This window comes from Balaenoptera musculus, chromosome 5, assembly GCF_009873245.2.
Source record: "Balaenoptera musculus isolate JJ_BM4_2016_0621 chromosome 5, mBalMus1.pri.v3, whole genome shotgun sequence".
Classification (NCBI taxonomy): Eukaryota; Metazoa; Chordata; class Mammalia; order Artiodactyla; family Balaenopteridae; genus Balaenoptera; species Balaenoptera musculus.
Genome location: NC_045789.1, coordinates 109942280 through 109960342, shown reverse-complemented (window position 1 = coordinate 109960342; position 18063 = coordinate 109942280). Strand labels below are relative to the sequence as shown.

At 40.4% G+C, this 18063-nt stretch overlaps 1 protein-coding gene across 7 annotated transcripts in view; it reads left to right on the top strand.

The window, feature by feature from the left end:
- Positions 1-1698: 1698 nt before the first annotated feature.
- Positions 1699-18063, top strand: part of COL25A1 (collagen type XXV alpha 1 chain) — a 478809-nt gene continuing 462444 nt past the window's right edge. For all 7 annotated transcript variants that reach the window (XM_036853780.1, XM_036853776.1, XM_036853781.1 and 4 more), the window contains exons 1-2: positions 1699-2018; positions 3093-3162. In XM_036853780.1, the coding sequence (XP_036709675.1) occupies positions 1722-2018; positions 3093-3162 (367 nt within the window). In that variant the 5' untranslated portion in view covers positions 1699-1721. The remainder of the gene's footprint in view (positions 2019-3092; positions 3163-18063) is intronic.

Genomic DNA, 18063 nt, shown 5'->3' with positions numbered 1-18063 from the left:
AATATACGATATTTCTCATGAGGAGAAGGAGATAAGGAGCAACTCTTTGGAGTAAGAAGCGGGATTTTTTTTTTTCTTCTTCAAAGTCAATTAGATGTAGAACGCTACTTGTTACCTACTTTCAAAAATCCCCTTAGAGAACTTGTAATTTGATCCAGAGGGAGCAGCTTGAGGAGAGTCAGGTAAGAGGAAAAACTGACCTCATTCTTCAGTCCTTTCCGAAATCCTGAGAAACGTGTGTACCTCAACACTCCCTTCTTCAATCCCACAAAACAGGGAATCAGGAAAATGCATTAGCACCCTCGTACAGACTAGGAGCACAGGGCGGGAAGGAGACTCGGCCCCGTCAAGACAGAAGGGTGCTGGGGGAGGGGAGAGAAAACTTCCCCTAGTCGGAGCCTGCAGCGCGGCCGTGGGAAGACAAGTGAAGTGGGGAAATGTATTAATACTTCAGGCGTCAGCCAGACACTTGGCCTCTGGGCATGTGGGAAGGTGAGGGAGGAGGGAAGGCTGCACCAGAACGGGAGCGCTACAGCTCCCGCCGCTGATTTAGAGGGAAGACCTAGAGCGCTCGAGCTTTCTGCTTCCCCTCTTCCCTCCTGGAGGCCATTTCTCCATATTTAACCGGGATAAAGAAGGGGCGCGGAGCCGAGTCAGAAAAAGCCAGAGTTGCCGCCTCCCCCCACCCTCAGCAGACCTCTCTTCGGCCCCCGGCCCAGGCGGGAGAAGTGGCCTTAGGGGACGCTGAAGTAACTCCGTAGGGGGGGAGGGGTCGCCAAGCTCCTCTCCAATCGCCGTGGCCGCTCCAGCTATTTGCATATATTATGGGGGCTCAGCTCCCAACCGAGCTCCCCGCCCGCCCCTCGGGGGTTCTCCCCGGCCCCGCCCGCGGGCTGGGCGAAGGTGAATACATTATGCTAATGAGGCGGGCTTCTGCCCGGGCTTGGGAAGGGGGGCGCACTGCAGCAGGAGCCGCGGGCTGGAGGCCCGGCGCCGGGAGGGGGTCGGGGGAGGGACGCCGCGCACTTACACGCTCACACACACGCTCACACACGAGCATCCCGAAGGGTATTTAAGGCTCGCAAACGCGAGGCCGAGGAGATACTTCGGGCAGCCGCGACTTCGGCCTCGCGACTCCCATTTTCTCCTTGGGGATTTCGTTTTCCTCTCTCCTCTCCCCCTGGGCCACCCCTTTTGCACTGCACTCTCGTGGTCTCTCTCAGCCCTTTCACCTGGAACTGAATCCAGGTGGGAAACAGGTCGGCGTGAGGAAAGACACCGAATAGGTAGAAATAAGGCAAACTAACAGAGGCGCAACAGGTCCGGTGCTCTGCGGCGAGGGCGAGCGGCGGCCCCTCGCAGCGCCTTGGCCGCTGTCCCTTGGACCCCGCGCGGCCGCTCTCCTCAGAGGAGGTCCCCGTCCTTCGAGGGGCCAGGAGGGACACCCGGGTGGGTTTCATTCCGGATTTTAGCTTATTGCCACCAGTCCCCGGACTGAGGGTGCTTGTCACTCGCAGCTGGGAGGGGAGAAGAAAGCGGAGGATGGTCCACGTCTGCGGGTCTCGGCGCTGATCCATCGCCGCGCCCCGGCTCCGACTCCGCCAACTAGTTGTGCAGCCACCGGGACTGAACTTTGGAGGAAACGTCCTTTTTCTTTCTTTTACGATTATTGGAGGTGGTAGAAGGTGGGAGGCGAAGCCGAGACAGCCGACCCCGCCACGATGCTGGTGAAGAAGCAAGCAGGGAAAGGAGGGGGGCGGGAGCCGGGCTCCGAGGACCGGAGCCCAGCCGGGCAGCGTTGTGCCCGGACCGTGTCCCCGTGCGCCGCCCTGGCCGCCCTCCTGTCAGTAGTGGCCGTGATGTCTTGTCTGTACCTGGGGGTGAAAACCAACGACCTCCAGGCGAGGATCGCCGCCCTCGAATCCGCCAAAGGAGACCCTTCCATCCGTCTGCTGCCTGATTGTCTGGATCAGCTCAAAGCAATGGTGCAAGAGAAAGTGGAGCGACTTCTGGCTCAGGTGTGAAAGGCTGGGGTGTTTTGCACGTGGATAACATCTTGCACAGGCGTGATTCTGTGTACATGACCAGCCTCTGCCTTACTGTATGCAGACGTGATATGGCTGTGTGTGCACATATATGCTAGGCCACCATCTCTGCTCACTGTAGCATATATTTGTATATGCACACTTTGATATCACCCTCTGTCTCTATCATCTTCCCTTACTCTTCTTAATGTTTGCATGCTAAACATATATGGAGGTCTAAAAGGGGGAAGGGTGGCCAGAATGACAGGGTGGCATTTCAGCTCTTTTTAGTTTCTGGAGTTGCATGTGGATCTTTTCCAATGTTGTGGAGAGTATTCCTTGCAGAGATAACATCTGTTATATCCTTTTTACGGTATAAGAAGGTTAGGGCCATAGGTGTTATTAATATACAAAAGGGAATCACTCTTAAAAGTGAAATAATTCTACATATGATTTTAGATCAATTATTTCACACATTGAATGTTTTCATTTTGAATGTTTAAAAAGAAAAAAAAATAGTAGCTTGATTGTTTTGTAAAGATGCAGTGCCACGGGTGTTTGTGAATGCAGAGCCATTGGAGTTGAGAGTTGAAAGGAATCTGTGTTATGTTTATCAAAACCAGGGGTGCTTTAACTACAGTTATGGGGTTTTCTGGAACTTGCTCTTCCAACAGAGAGGCTGTTTGGCAGTAGTGGCAGGACAACATGACAAGCAGTTGACCTTTATGTGTAAAATACTGGTTGTTTTAAAACCCCTAGCTTACCTAGAACTGCAACATGTTAATGCTGGTTTTTTGCATTGACTGAATATGCCTGAGCTGAGAGAGAGGGTGATGGTAGTTGAAGAATGGAGAAAGACGTTACACAAGTCCAACAGTCTTGATACCATGTGAATGGTCATTTTCTTTTTTTAGGACTTGGGTACTGTTACCTTTTGACTAAAGTCCAAGTACATATGTAAACGTTAGTTATGCAGGCTGGTAAATCAGGCATATGGCCAGAGTTCCTAAAGAATCCATTTTTCTACAATACTACTGATGATTGTTAATACCTCTTCTTTTCCTACAGAAGTCCTATGAACATATGGCTAAGATAAGAATCGCAAGAGAAGCACCTTCAGAGTGCAACTGCCCAGCAGGTAAAATGGAACTTATTTCACAAGGTTTCCTCCATAGCAGAGCATTTGAAAACAAAGGTCCTGTGTCTGTCAAGTCTACCTGTAATAATAGTAAAGAAAGAATGCAGACCCAACTTACTTTAATAAAATCAACATGTCTGGGTAAAAGGATGGCAAATAAAGCCCCAAATATTATTTTAAGCAGCATACCAAGGTCTGTTAAGGGAAAGCAAAGAAGATAGAGATAATCACCAAAGAAAATACAGGCCAGATGATGTCCAAAGACCAAGTTCTTAGATTCAAAGATGGAAAATTATTCTTCAGTTTTACTCAATTTTGATATCTATGGTGAAAAGGACTGCAGAACACGTTAGATTTGAATTCCTTAGTGGCTAATGTTGCATTAGTGCAGGTTTCTGTTTGTTCCCTTTGACATACGATTATGTTAGTAGACCTTGCCTGCTTTTATTTTCTATCAGAAAGGTTCTCTCACCTATCCTATGGGAATGAGGAATGAAAGGAAATTAGTTCTTTATCTTGAGCTTTTCATTACAAACTATTGCATTCTCAATGACTTCTCAGAAAAGGATCTTATATTTTTACCATTTTTCTGTGTGGCTTTAGGGAACTATATTAATTTAATGACAGCATATTAGTAGAAGGATGAAGAAGAGAGACATCGATGAATAAAAATCCCTGGGTAATCATTAAATCTTCCTTCACAGACCTCTGAGACTTGGTAGTCAGTCATCTGTAGACCTAAAATTTAGAAGCCCTTGGAATATATCCATTGGAAAATATCTAGTGGATTCAACTGATAGAATTCATGAAAAACTTCCATGAGTCTTGAGATTTTTGTTTCAGATAAATGTTGTTAATGTATTTATGAACATTTTAGTTTCTTTTATCATCATGTATAGAAAAGTGAGTCTCTTACATTGTTTTTCATGTTTAGGAACATGATACTTAGATACTTACACTGTATGGAAAGGCTAGTTCCTGAATTTTTTTCACATTCTGAGGTTTTTTTGCCTCATGATAATTTGTTTTGACACAGCTAAACCAGGCACAATGTTTAGAAATTTCAAATGTCAACTCCTGATTGAACATCATAAAATTTTTACTATTTATGTTCTGCTATATTGTTGACCATAATGGAGCTGTATTTTTTAAAACTGAAGCCCTTTCAATTGAGGAGACATATACATTAGGTAACAGGAAAACAAAGAGTTAATGTTTTACATTGTAGGTTTCATTCTTAGTTGTTTTAAGTTGGGAAAGACCTCAGAAGTCAGAAATTCAAAGAAGGCACTTTTCTAGTGCAGGAATTAACTCATAACAACCTCATTGGCCTGTAGGGATTATTTAAATTCCCAAGACAGTTGGTACAGGACTTCACTGATCATACCACTCAGAATCCAGTGTTTTCTGTATACAGTACTCTTGCTAGCTGTGTGAAAAAGAACTAGTATTTAATTAATAAGATTCTTAGTGAACTTGGTAAAAAGTAGAAAAGTGACAACCACAGCACTGAGGTTTTTTTTGATGTTTGATGTAAGCTGGTTGTTGAGGTCTAATTTGTAATCTGGAAGAAAGTCATTACATTTAGAGTTCACTTTATATTATCTTGGAAGATCATTTTTGAACCATTTTTCTTCTTAACATTAATTTAACAATAAATGGTGATTTCACCATGATAACAAGTAAATAAATAATAAATGGTGATTTCCTTGGCGTTTTTGTTGGCTCTCCCTAATGGCTGCTTTACTTTCTTGCCACCACTAGAGCTCCACATTACACCAGTTTTCACCAGGTTACTTGAGAGGTAAACTTTTGAAGGTGCATATTCCAATTCACAGAATTAAACAGGTTTCTTGCTGACAAATCACTGTTACAGAAACACTCTCTTCTGCTTGTGGAATAATTAGACATCATCAAAATAAAGGCATTATGTTGAAAATAGTATCCCGGGGAAAACCAGCTATTTTGAATTATGGTCAGTGAGGTATTGTTTTAGGGAACGAATGGGCTGGCCAAGAGGATTAGAAAGCAGATACAGTACTTCCCACCTGGTTTGGCTTTTACCTTCGTTTACAGTGACTAAGAGTTGTCACCCAGACATCTGTTGGTAGGGCAGAGTGAGACAAGTCTGTGACCTCAGCTCAGTTCCTGTGGACAGATGCCCACCCCTTGAAGTTGACACTCTTGTTGACAGTCGCCGTCACAGAGCCAAGGACTGATAGCAGAGGACTAATACTGTGTTGTTTATGTTCACTTTTCAGAGAATTCAGTCCCAGTGAGGTTTATCCAGGTAGGCTACAAGAAATCATAGAATTGAAAGCTTTTTTTTTTTAGCACAAGAAGGAACTTTTGTGGGAGAGGCATGAGAAAGACTGTTACCGAATGGTTTTTCATTGTAGGGGAAGCATTCTCTCATTTAGTCTTCACAACAACCCCGAGAGTTAAGTATTAGTAATCTCATTTTGCAGATGGAGAAGCTGGACTCAGAGAAGGTGACTAACTTAACATAGTAAAGGCAAGGTCAGGATTCATGCCCACAACTGACAGAATCAAAACCCAAAGTCTAATGAGGAATTGAGAATGAGTATAGGTTTTGGAGCTGGACAGTTCTGGATTGGAATCCTGGGTCTGCTACTAAGTAACTGTGTGATCGTGGTCAAACTAATGAACCTTTCTATGTACCAGTTTCCATCTGCAAAAAAGTGACTAATACTACCTTCCTCATAGGTTGATAATTTACCTGAAGTCTGGTGTATTACTGGCCATTCATTAGATGATAGCAGTTACTATTCTTTTTAATATATTGTGTGTTACTTGACTCTAATGTGTCCATGGGGACACATGCTATAGGTGGGAAAACTGAGACCTGAAGATGTATAGCTTGCTCAAAACCTCATGGCTAGTTAATGGCAGCTTTCAGACTAGAACACTATATGCTTAATTAAACAAATGTATCTGTAGATCATTCATGCAGATAATCAAATGAGTCAGTATCTCTTGGTGCTATATCAGTGTAGATAATTGTATTAGTCTACTAAATTATTTTTACCAAAATTATAGGAAAAACTTTTGACCTTGAGGTAAGCCATGATTGAAGTAGATAGAACCTGGGCTTAAAAGAGTATGGGGATAAAGAATGTAGTTACAGTTTTCATACCACATGTTTACAAAAAGAAGTACTTTATCTGACTCATTTTCACACTTATTTTTTAACAGCTTTATTGAAATATATGTTATAATATTTAAGTGTATGACTTAAAGATTAAAAAAAAATTATGGAGCTGGGCAACCATCACCACAGTCCAATTTTAGATCACTTCATCATTCTCCAAAATTCACATTTACTTTTTTCATGTGCTCAGGAGAAGCTCTATTTCTTGAATATTTGCTTTAAAGAAACCTTGAAATAAAAATTTTAAAACCATACAAATTAGAGTTCTGTTTAGCAGAATATTTGATTTAACAGTAGCTGAACCATGGAAATTCAGCTGTCATCTGTGGCTTGGCCTCTGGAAAACTTGACCTTCATAGGAGAGAATAAATCAGCTCTTTCCTATGGCTGTACAATTCCATTTGGGGTTCTGTTCTTAGAGTCCTACATAAAGTATGTGCAAATCAGGCATATTTATGGGAAGGTTTTAAGTTCCAACTGATAAAGAACACTGGGAACCAGGCAGCCAACAAAAAGTTGTTTAGATCACAAAGGTTTCTGTACCTTACTCATTAGTTGTGTTGCCTGCCCAGGGTATTAGATGAAAGAACCTCTGTGGCATAATGGACAGAGAACGTGAGTGGGCAATAAAGAATCCAGTGTTCTAGTTTTGATGACCGATAATGGGCTTTCTTCTATGACAACATTTCTGGAGGAGCAATCAGGATCTGCCAGTAGGACTGCTTTAATGATAGACCCTGCTATATTCAGATAAAGAACGTTTCCTGATCAAGGGGTTGCTTTAGTGTCATTGGGGTCATGGGATATAGATCTGTAAATTAGTTCAACAAAAATTCTGAAGATATTATGTCTGACAAATGAGAGAAATTTGGGGGAGTCCCAAAGAGTATATTTAGGCTATTCTTAAATCTTATTTTTGAATGAGGTATATTGATTTTCTCTCATACCAAATAAAATTTTGATAAAAATATAGCAAAAAAAAAGAATCCAGAGTTCTAACCCTGGCTTTGCCGTTAACATGTTGTACAATCTTGGGGAAATCACTTCCAAGAATGACTTTTACAGACTCTGTTTTCTTATCTTCCAAATAGGAGTGTTGGACTAGAGTGATTTTGAAGGGCATTTGTCAGTTCTCCAGGTATGAAGAGACTGTGTGTGCTAAATATATAGACACAGGAAAAATGCTGATGAACAAAGCAGACTTGGTATCTGCCCTCATGGCGCTTACATTTCAATGAGGATGACAGGCATTTTAAAATGACATGAATTTACAGGCATGACAAGTACAACCAAGAAAAAGTACAGTGTGCTTTGGAGCACATGACCAAAATTTCTTCCATACTGTTAATACTATGGATTTTTTTTTCTTTTCTTTGGGGGTGGGGTGGGAAAGAGAAATTCACAGTAGGAGAAAATCATAATATGAGAAAATCTGGCTTCTGATTACACATAAGAGCTCTAGCAATGGATAAAAAGCTGGTTTGCCTAACCTCACGTGGCTTTTGGCTTTCCAAGAATTTATGGCCAGATGAAGGTGCACTGATAGCTGGTTTACACTGATATCCAACTGAAACAGAAAGTGGCTTTAATATATAAAAGGTTGTGGTAGATAGCATGGTGATCTGTTTTTCTACATTTCTCCTGAAAGCAGTGAGATTTGGGCTGAATAAGAGTTGAAACTTCCTGCCTGGTGGTACTGAACAGTTCCACTTGACCTGGCTCCTCTATATTCACAGATAATGATGAAATAATGTAACACGTCTAGTCATCTACTCAGAGAGTTTAGCTAGAAATAAAAAAGATATATTCCATAATTTCCGAGGTTCTTCCACATCCTCCAAGTCTATGAAAATGGTTGGATACAAAGTAAGATTAAATGTAGGCAAGTAGAAGTACCTCCGATTCACAGATATGAGTGATACAGCCTCTGGTGACTGCTTTTGTGGCATCTTCTCAATTTGGGGAGGAAATAAAGGTTAACTGTAGCTTTAAGGTTGTGCACCCTTTCCCATCATATGAGAAGACCTTTAAATTACCTTGCTAACATAAATCTACTTTATCATATAAAACTGAATTTCCTACTAACATGGTTTTTCACTTATGCTGTACATTTTTCTTAACCGGCTACAAAATGAATGGAAACAGTGCATCGAGTAAGGTCATAATAATGTATAGGTTTTCAATTATGTAAGGTAAAGAATAGTCAGAAACGGTTTGTAGAAAGAAAGCAAATTAAAATGCCATAAATGTTAAAATGCCATAAATAGCAGGCATTCCCCTCCTCTCCTAAGGCCAAACAATACAATGTGACATCTGAGCGCCTTAAAGTCTTCATGTTAAATGGTTTCAGTCCTAATGAGTACAGCAGTTTGGGTGTAACATTTTTAGTTGGTCAGTAGTGACAGCTGGCAAAATGCCTCGGTCACCTAAAGGACCGAGGACAAATTGCCTCTTGAAGCAGTGTTCTTGTTTCTTAGCTTCTCCTCTGTTTCTCTTGTCTAAAAGTCATTAAGAAGCAAATCCTTCAAATATTCGTTTCTCTTTCTTACTTTAGTAATTCTGTTTTTCCATGAGCCGGGAATTACTTAAGAGAAGGATATGCATTCTGCATAAGTGTTAGTTCTTTCTAGCTCAGTTGAAGAATGTGTAGGTACAAATAGCCTCTCAGGATCTTAATAACCTGTAGTGCTTCTGATTGGTTTGTAACTATGTAAAGTCAACTACATGGCTTTTTAAAAAACAGTATTTGAATGTCAAGATTAGGTCTAGGAATGAAGGAGGAGGGCATCCTCTCATCGACAAGATTAGGTGAATGGAGAGCTGGTGGGGAAATGTGTCAGAATCAGGACCGTTTTACAGTTCAGGGAGGCATCGTCTGCTGCGGGGGGAACCTCACTAGACACTCATCAAAATGACATCTATCTATGTTATCCTGAGTGGAAACCATCCAAAACCTATTATGAAAAAAGTGTTTTTATTCCATCCTTCCACATTATAAATGCTACTTGGTGGTTTGTTGGAAGCTGAGAATGGGAGAACAATGTATGTGTCAGTCTGGGCTGCAGGCAATAGCCCAGTATGTGACCGCTAAACACAGAAGCATCCCCACCCTCCCTGTTGGCCAATATGGGTGAAGTTCCACCCAGTGGTTTAATGCACCATGATATTTAACATTTTTTTTTTTAGAATTTGTGTTAAAAATGACTGTGGCACACCTGCATACTGAATTCTTAGACATGCATAGTTACTGTTTCATTTGGGATGTGTTTAGCAACCTTGCAATTAAAAAATGTTTTATGGTCAACTTTTAAAAGGGAGGAGATGCAGAAGAGTGGGAAGCAGAAGTAAGTGGAAACCACTTACAAATTAAAACTGAGCACTTTTCATTGGTATCATATATTCCTTCACAGGAGTGTTCTGTGCCCTTTAAATGATAGGATTCCTTGAAGAAATGCCACCAGATGGCAGGCACCTTCCTTTCGTGACCACAAGGAGGAAGAACTGAGCTGAATAGTGGGACTTCCTCTGTTCTGTCAGCTCCTTCTCACTTAAATTCCTAGCAGACTTCTGTTTGCTATGGAAAAGTTTAATGAAGGAGCAAGTAATTTCTTCCATTTATATTTGAAGACTGGACTGTCCTATCAGCTTTAAGATATTTAAAATAACCTAGTAAATTTCACATTTGTATTAGTCAACAAGTTCAGTTGTTTAGTAGATAAATTCACATATATGAACTTGAGGCTTGTATTCCAATAGCTAGAATAAATGAACTAAATGTGATTGAATTTACCAGTTGGAGATTTTGTGCTTATATGTTGTAATTTCTCAGAATCAAGAATCATTTGGAATCACTGTCATGCTTTTGACGTCATTTCATCTGGAGTCTCCATCTCAACTTCAGTCACCACATAATATGATAGTTGGGATGCATTCTTTATTTTTCTCCTACTGTGTTCCTTAGTCTGATCACTTAGTCTGATTTGCCAGGAATGCCAAAAACTGTCTGTTTATTTGTATATTCGTAATTTAGATTTTAGCAGCTCTAGGCTTCTGAATTATGTACACAAAGTTTTTATTCTTATATTTTACATGTAGTCAGCACATATTTCAATACAGTTTTCACGTTTAGGCTAAGTGGCTGAGTAAATTGGATGAACTGCAGGCAGCGCTAGCTTGTGCATTATGGTAATATTAAGAGTCAGAATATGTCTAACTAGAAGTAGGCCTGGTCGTGTCAAAGGTAAAACCTACTTTCCTTTTTTTTTTTATCAAAGAGTTCACATGTAATGGAGAGTGAAAAGGGGGAGGAAAAAGCCACCCTTATCCTATAATCTCTTGGAATCATATCTCTTTACCATCATATTTATCAAGCTTGGTACTTTAGAGTTCCTGTTATAATGTAAATCTGGACAATGGTTAGAGAGTCGGAGCAATTCTCCATTATAGCTCTGTCCCCAGCACCCTCTTTTGCTCTCGTAGCAGCTAATTGGAGGGAGAAATCTCATAGGAATCTCTCCATCCAGTCTATTACAGGGCCAGAATGGTAGTATTACTTTTGATCCTTGAGATGCTAGAATTAAATATGCCTGGAAAATTGGCACAGTTCTTTCCCAATATTCCTGTATCTTAGGTCAATTCTGACAGTTACTAAAGGTAAGTTGTTTGTATTACCCTTCTAGGAATTGTGAAACTCCAGTTTGTATCCCAGGGGATCCAAAATCCAGCTGGCATTTTAAAAATGTACATGATATGATCATAAGATAAAATATTTCCATGAACCATGCATAAAAATCAACGATTTGACTTTAAAGTCATGCTAGAATTGCTGTCAAATTCTAGGGCTTTGCCAGTGAACTTTGGAATACTAAATATTGTTTTTCTACTAAAAAAATTAGGGCTCAAGGTCAGAGCAGACGAAGTTCGAATGAACACAGACACCTTAAATAGCTGCCTTTCTGAGGATGGTTATTAACCTGGTTGGGGGTCAAGTGAGTTAAGTGTGTCAAGGACCAGGTGTCCCCGTGGGCAGACCCTTATGCTAACTGCTAAGTGGGCTCACAGAGTAATTGCCTTCCACTTCCTGAGGGAGTGGGTTGTGATTCCATTTCTACCAATCTCATTTATGAGCTCCATAGCTGGGGTTCTGGTTTGTATCTGTGTATCTCTAGGGCTTATTGTAGAGTTCTCTACAGAAAGTTAGCTATAAAAATTCATAATGATCATAATGAAGATCTGTCAACTTGATTTGGTTGAGAACTTTTATTGTGGTTTATCTCTTTACATACACTAATATCCTTATCCCCATGCCTTTTAAACATTTTCCCTGAGGTCTTTGTGAGCCAAAACGTATTAAAACTAATACAAACCTTAGAGATCAAGTGGTTCAAGTGTTTTCCAACATTTCTCAAGGAGGCTGAACCTTTAGAAAAGATCTTATGAGGAAATCCAGTGTATGAAATTGGATACAATGTCAGCTATACACACAGTGATTGACCTTGGAGGTCAGAGGGGACAGAGGCCAAAACCCTACATGATTTTTCTTTCCGTTGCCCACCCCACACCCCGCCTGATGGCCCCTGAGGATCTCCAAAGAACATTAGGAATCCATTGGATACTGTTAGAAAATTACTGGAAGTCCAATCTCCACTGTGATCCCAGCTCCTCTGTCTAGGGATACCATATGTTTGTCAACACATAACTCATCTCCAAAATTCTGTAACTAGAAACATTACAAGGAATGATGGAAGCAAAATTACTTATTAAAATGAATAGAATCCAGAAATGACTGTTAATATAATACCGTTCTTTAATGGGTTTTAGTAGTATAGCAAAGGAGATGTAATAATAGAGGTAGCGCTGGAAAGCTGGAAAAGTGCATTGTGTAATTGAGCGTGGGACTGTGCATCAGGAAATCAGCATCTTACCTCATCCCTTGTCTTAAAGTCACTTATTTTTTTAAGCTTTCAAGTCATAACATTGTTCTTGTTTTTTATGACAGTTTTTTTGTGTGTGTGTGTTTTTCACATTTCTTCCTTTGTATTTTTGCTTATTCTTTAATTTTGGATATTAATATGGGGCTTTCTCACCAAGTTACAGCAATCCATTGCCTCTTCTATATATTTATTTAAAGCAATTGATTTTTTTCAACTAATAGTGAATACTTGGTTTGCAAAGTAGTGTATATAAAGTAACTATCCCCAAATTATATTATTTATAGAAAATTTATATTGTGAGAAAGTTGTTATTAAAGATACTTCTAAGATCTTTGAGACTTTCTTATTGATTTGATTCTTATTTGTGTTAAACTGATGATGTTTATGTATTAAAATTTAAATTGACAGTACAATGTGAATATACGAATTGTGCATCTGTGTTTAAGTAATAATAGGAAAAATCTTCAGGAATTAACAACATTTTAGCCAATACTGAAGGGATATATGTAACATATTTCAGAAAGAAAGTGTAAATCTGGGTACAACCATTCTGTAACAAGTACTGCAAAAAGAAGTTTGAAAGACAAAACTCTTCCTCCCATTGAGGTGAACGTCCAGTGTCATCAGCAATGCTGTTTACTGTATGAGTAGCTAGCTGTGGACAGTAGTTTGGTCAAGTGCAACACCTTGATTGTCTTATTGGGCAGATAGTAGAATGACAACTGTACAAGTTATTGAGTTTTGGTGAGCAGTTTATTTTCTCCTTAATACACAGTCTTTTTTTTAAAAAATTTAATTAATTAATTAATTTTTGGCTGCGTTGTGTCTTCATTATTGCTCGCAGGCGTTCTCTAGTTGTGGTGAGCAGGGGCTACTCTTTGTTGCGGTTCGTGGGCTTCTTATTGCGGTGGCTTCTCTTGTTGCGGAGCACGGGCTCTAGGCGTGGGCTTCAGTAGTTGTGGCTCGCGGGATCTAGAGCGCAGGCTCAGTAGTTGTGGCGCACGGGCTTAGTTGCTTCGCGTTACGTGGGATCTTCCTGGACCAGGGCTCAAACCTGTGTCCCCTGCATTGGCAGGCGGATTCTTGACCACTGTGCCACCAGGGAAGTCCCACAGCCTTAAACTATGGACTTCCAGGAATTCTGGAAGAGAAAAATGACTTTTCTTTTTTAAGTTACTTTGCCTTTTGAGAGAAGACAATTATTAGTAAAGCAGCAAACATAGACTGACCAAGTACTAACGGCTGGAAAGACCAAGTATACCAGCCAAAGCTATTGTGAGCTGCAAAAAAGAGGTCTAACCAAACAAACTGTATTCCCTAAATTTACTGTCAAAACCCTACGGATATACTGACAACTTCCCAGGAGTTTAAGCAGCAAGCTTGACAGCGTGGCTTAGTACTACTCTACATGTTATGCATCTGGAAGTTTTTAATAAAAGAAAAGCTCTAGCATTGAGAAACTACATCCGTAAAGAAACCAGGGCCTTTATGTTCTTCTATATAGTTTCCTTCCATGCATAGTTATTTAATGCTTTAGATTTCAGCTACTTCTGATACTCTCCTGAATAGTGCTTTGGTTCTGCAATCAAGTTCTGTATGAGGAATGCTATGTGTTGGTGGTAAACTTTATGTTACCATTTTTGGAATGTTAAAAAGAAAGTTAACTTATTTTTATGGCCAAAAGTATCCTTGAATTGAGCGGTCTGAGGTATACTTTCTGTTTTCTATGTGTGACCCCATGACACATTAGATTCAGAATGTATTTTATTCTTTTTTAAGCCTTCATCTGTTTGAGTAGAAAACCCTTGCTTGCAGCCCCAATCCTCAAGAAGAAATCCCAGATAGAGGAATTTTGTAATCGGTCACATTTATCCCCTAGGTATGTATATCATACATCATTTTTCTCCTCATTTTCAATTTTTTAGTCTCCATTTTTGTTTAACTGTAGTTATATACCACTAGCATTTTGAACATTCACACGGCTTTATAGTTATAGGATGTGATGAGATTAATAATGTTCATTGAACTTCTGAAAACCAAGAATGAACACAGCAAACACACCCAGAGACAGAGATGAATAAGCATTGTCCTAAAGTGAGCTGTTGTTGGCAAACAGAGTGGACAAGGTTGTCTTTGGGATGTAGCCCTGTACTACCTATGAGACTACAAAAATAGAGGGTCTTCTATACTCTTGAATGAGAACTCCCATTCTAGTCAGGCCTCTCTCCTTTCCATCCTCTCTTCCTCCCCTTCTCTAGCATGAATATAAACTATATTTTTGTCTCCATTCAATGGATGACACTCTGCCTGGCTTACGGTCCACCTCTAATTTGACCATTCAGGGACTTTGTCACCCTTAGGTCTCCAAACCTCTAGGCTTTTCCTGGGCAATAGCTATACTTGTGATTAAATCCAGCAGTATAACTGAGAAAACATCAATGGTTAATATCAATATTGCTCCCAAATTTCAAAAAGTAACTAATTGTTTCTCCAAAACTACTGTTAAAAGATAATTTTCAAAAAAGGTAAAACCATGACTTTCCTACAGATAGAAAATGAATGTGTTAACGACTTCACTTAAATCATTAAAGAAGTAGGTGGTGAGATGTGATAACCAGTTCAAAGGAGAATTTAAAGACAGACACATTTATAGTTGTAGAATATTGAAATTGATGTATAAATGGAGGCAAAACTGGACTTTGCCACAGTGAGGGAGGCAAGTCAATTGCACTCAGCCAGAAAGAATTTGCATGTCTATAGACAAGATTTATTTGGCTTTGTTATTAGTTATCTACAACTTACAGAGTTTTAAAATAGCTCCCAAAGAATCAGAGTGACATAAGTAGGAAGGGTGTGCTCTAGACAATGCATAGTTTTCTGCTGGAGTGCATATTTTCCCCCTACATTACACTAAAGCAACTTAACAGGAAAAAATTCTTTAGGTAAGAATTTTTTTTTTTTCTCTTTAGTGTGGTAATGGTTATTTATTTTTTGTCTTTATCCATGTTCTTATCTTGTGGTACTCAATTTTCTTATTGTTGCTAAAATTATTTAAAGGACAGTTCCTTTCAGTTAGGCTTTATGTACTTTATGTACTAGACCCATGGGGGGGTAGTGCTGATTGCTATGCCTATATTACTGGCATGATGTACGTAAGTAGCCTTTAAAATGGTAACACTGAAAATTTGTTTAGAGACCACTTTGGAAGACTCAGCTTCCTGTATTTGGGTATCAGTGAGTAGTTTCACTAATGTAAAAGAAGGGATTGCTGACCTTGTTCTTGTGTTTTGGTATACTATGCCCAGGCAATTACATTTACACAGGCCATATTTGCCTGGTGTGAGCATGTGGTTGCCTCTGGGATTCTGTGCTGCTATTTTGGGCATCCTGGCTTTGACTTCAGTTACCTACTAGTTTGGCTTTTCGTTGGACACTCCATCCAACTCCCTTCGTATTCATTCATGTGTTGCTACTTCAGACAGCTTGTCTTTAGTCCATACTCTAAGATTTATTTCCTGTGCTTGGCCAGTCACCTCTCCTGTTGTCCCTGCCTTGTTTGATCTCCCTCCCCTTCTGCCACTACCTACCCACACTGTTCACTTACCAGCATCCCAAACAGCTTAGCCCTCAGCTGCCCAGGTGTATGGATGCTCTTCTTGGTTCCTACCTGTTTCAGTTGCTGCCACCTTTTGGCTGAACCCAGTGGAATTTTGGCAGAAGAATGGCTGAAGCTAGATAACGGCACTGCGTATACATTCTAGGAAGAAAGTATGTTAGAATAGGGGCTGGGTGAGAGCCGATACATTGAAAGTACATGGTGAGTGGTGGTTTTATTGGTAGGGAAATATTTAGCTTCGTCAGAAGCAGCTTATGTTCTGGTAGTCCCATATTACTAGATGGAAGAGAGAGTTGATTATAAATATTAAATATTTTGGATATTAGTATGTAAAATTTCTATATTGTGGGTAGTAACTGACCTCTGGTATTACCTAACTCCAATCAACTCTGGCAAAGGTGAAGGGGTCATGTGTACAGTAGTCTTTAAAAAATTTTTTATTCAATTAATAAAATATTTATTGTGATTATGAATGAGACCCAGTGCCATATGCCTTACTATTTAAAGAAATAAGTAGGCTGCTAAGCTCTTATGAAGGAACAATGGTGTCAGATATGTAGACTGGACTACAAGAGAAGTAAAAGCTACAAAAGTATAGCCTGTAGCCAACTGTATCCAATTTTAATGGATTTAAAACTATAATGATAATTGGTATTTGAACTCATAATTCCACTTCGTTTACTTTTCATAACTTCAAAAATAGCAACATGTTATTAGAGGAGTTTATATTTGAATTTCTAAAAGAATTTTTTCTAAAAAATGGAAAAGTTCTCTAATGAGTACTGTGATACTTTGCAGAAATGATGGTGACATACCAATTAGATGGTTTTTCTGAATATAAATTATCTCTGTGAGTTGTTAGGTCAAGTGTAACATTTTTAACCCCTCTCCAGTCTACTTTCCATGGCAGTTATTTTTAAGGAGACTTGCAGCCTTTCTTAAACATCAGTTCAGATTCTATGGCCATGTTTTCTAGTGAGGAGAGCATCTCTGGGTCTTGGCTAGCCTCTCTTGGCTTTTAAAAAACAGGTCCTTTCCGGTGGCCTTAAGTAACAGTGGTGCAGGGATTCTCAGCTTTGTTACCGCTGACATCTTGGACTGGATAATTCTTTGTTGTGGGGGGCGGTCCTGTGCATTGTAGAATGTTTAGCAGTATCTCTGGCCTCTCCTGACTCGATACCAGTTGCACTCAATTTCCATAATGAAACAATGTCTCAACATTACCAGATGTCCCCCAGGGGTCGAAATCACTGCTAGCGATTTCAGGATACCCAGTGAGTAAAGAAGGCAGGAATATCATCTCTGCAGCTGGCTCCGCTAGAACAGGGGTCCCCAACCCCTGGGCCATGGACTGGTACCGGGCCGTGGCCTGTTAGGAACTGGGCCGTACAGCAGGAGGTGAGCAGCGGGTGAGCGAGCGAAGCTTCACCTGTATTTACAGCTGCTCCCCATGGCTCTCATTACCGTCTGAGCTCCACCTCCTGTCAGATTAGCAGCGGCATTAGATTCTCATAGGAGCACGAACCCTACTGTGAACTGCGCATGCGAGGGATCTAGGTTGCACGGTCCTTATGAGAATCTAATGCCTGATGATCTGAGGTGGAGCTGAGGCGGTGACGCTAGCGCTGGGGAGTGGCTGCAAATACAGATCATCATTAGCAGAGAGGTTTGACTGCACAGAGACCATAATAAATCAAATGCTTGCAGACTCATCAAAACCCTATCAGTGAGTGGCAAGTGAAAACAAGCTCAGGGCTCCCACTGATTCTGCATTATGGTGAGTTGTATAATTATTTCATTATAACTTATAATGTAATAATAATAGAAATAAAGCACACAATAAATGTAATGTGCTTGAATCATCCCAAAACTATCCCGCCCACACCCCCCCCCCCCACCCCAATCCATGGAAAAATTTTGTTCCATGAAACTGGTCCCTGGTGCCGAAAAGGTTGGGGACCGCTGCCCTAGAAGAATAGGAGATGGGAGGTGGTCAGAACAGTCAGGACGTATTACCATCCCCTCAGCAGGAGGCGTCCAGTGCAGTGCCCTCTGAGCTTAAGAATTTTCTCTCTGCTTCTACTGCTTTTGTCAAGGCCACTTCTCTTTTCTCCCTGTGGCTGCTTCTCTTTTTTTACCTGGTGGTCAAAGTATTGCCCAAGGTCGACCTCCTTCTTTGT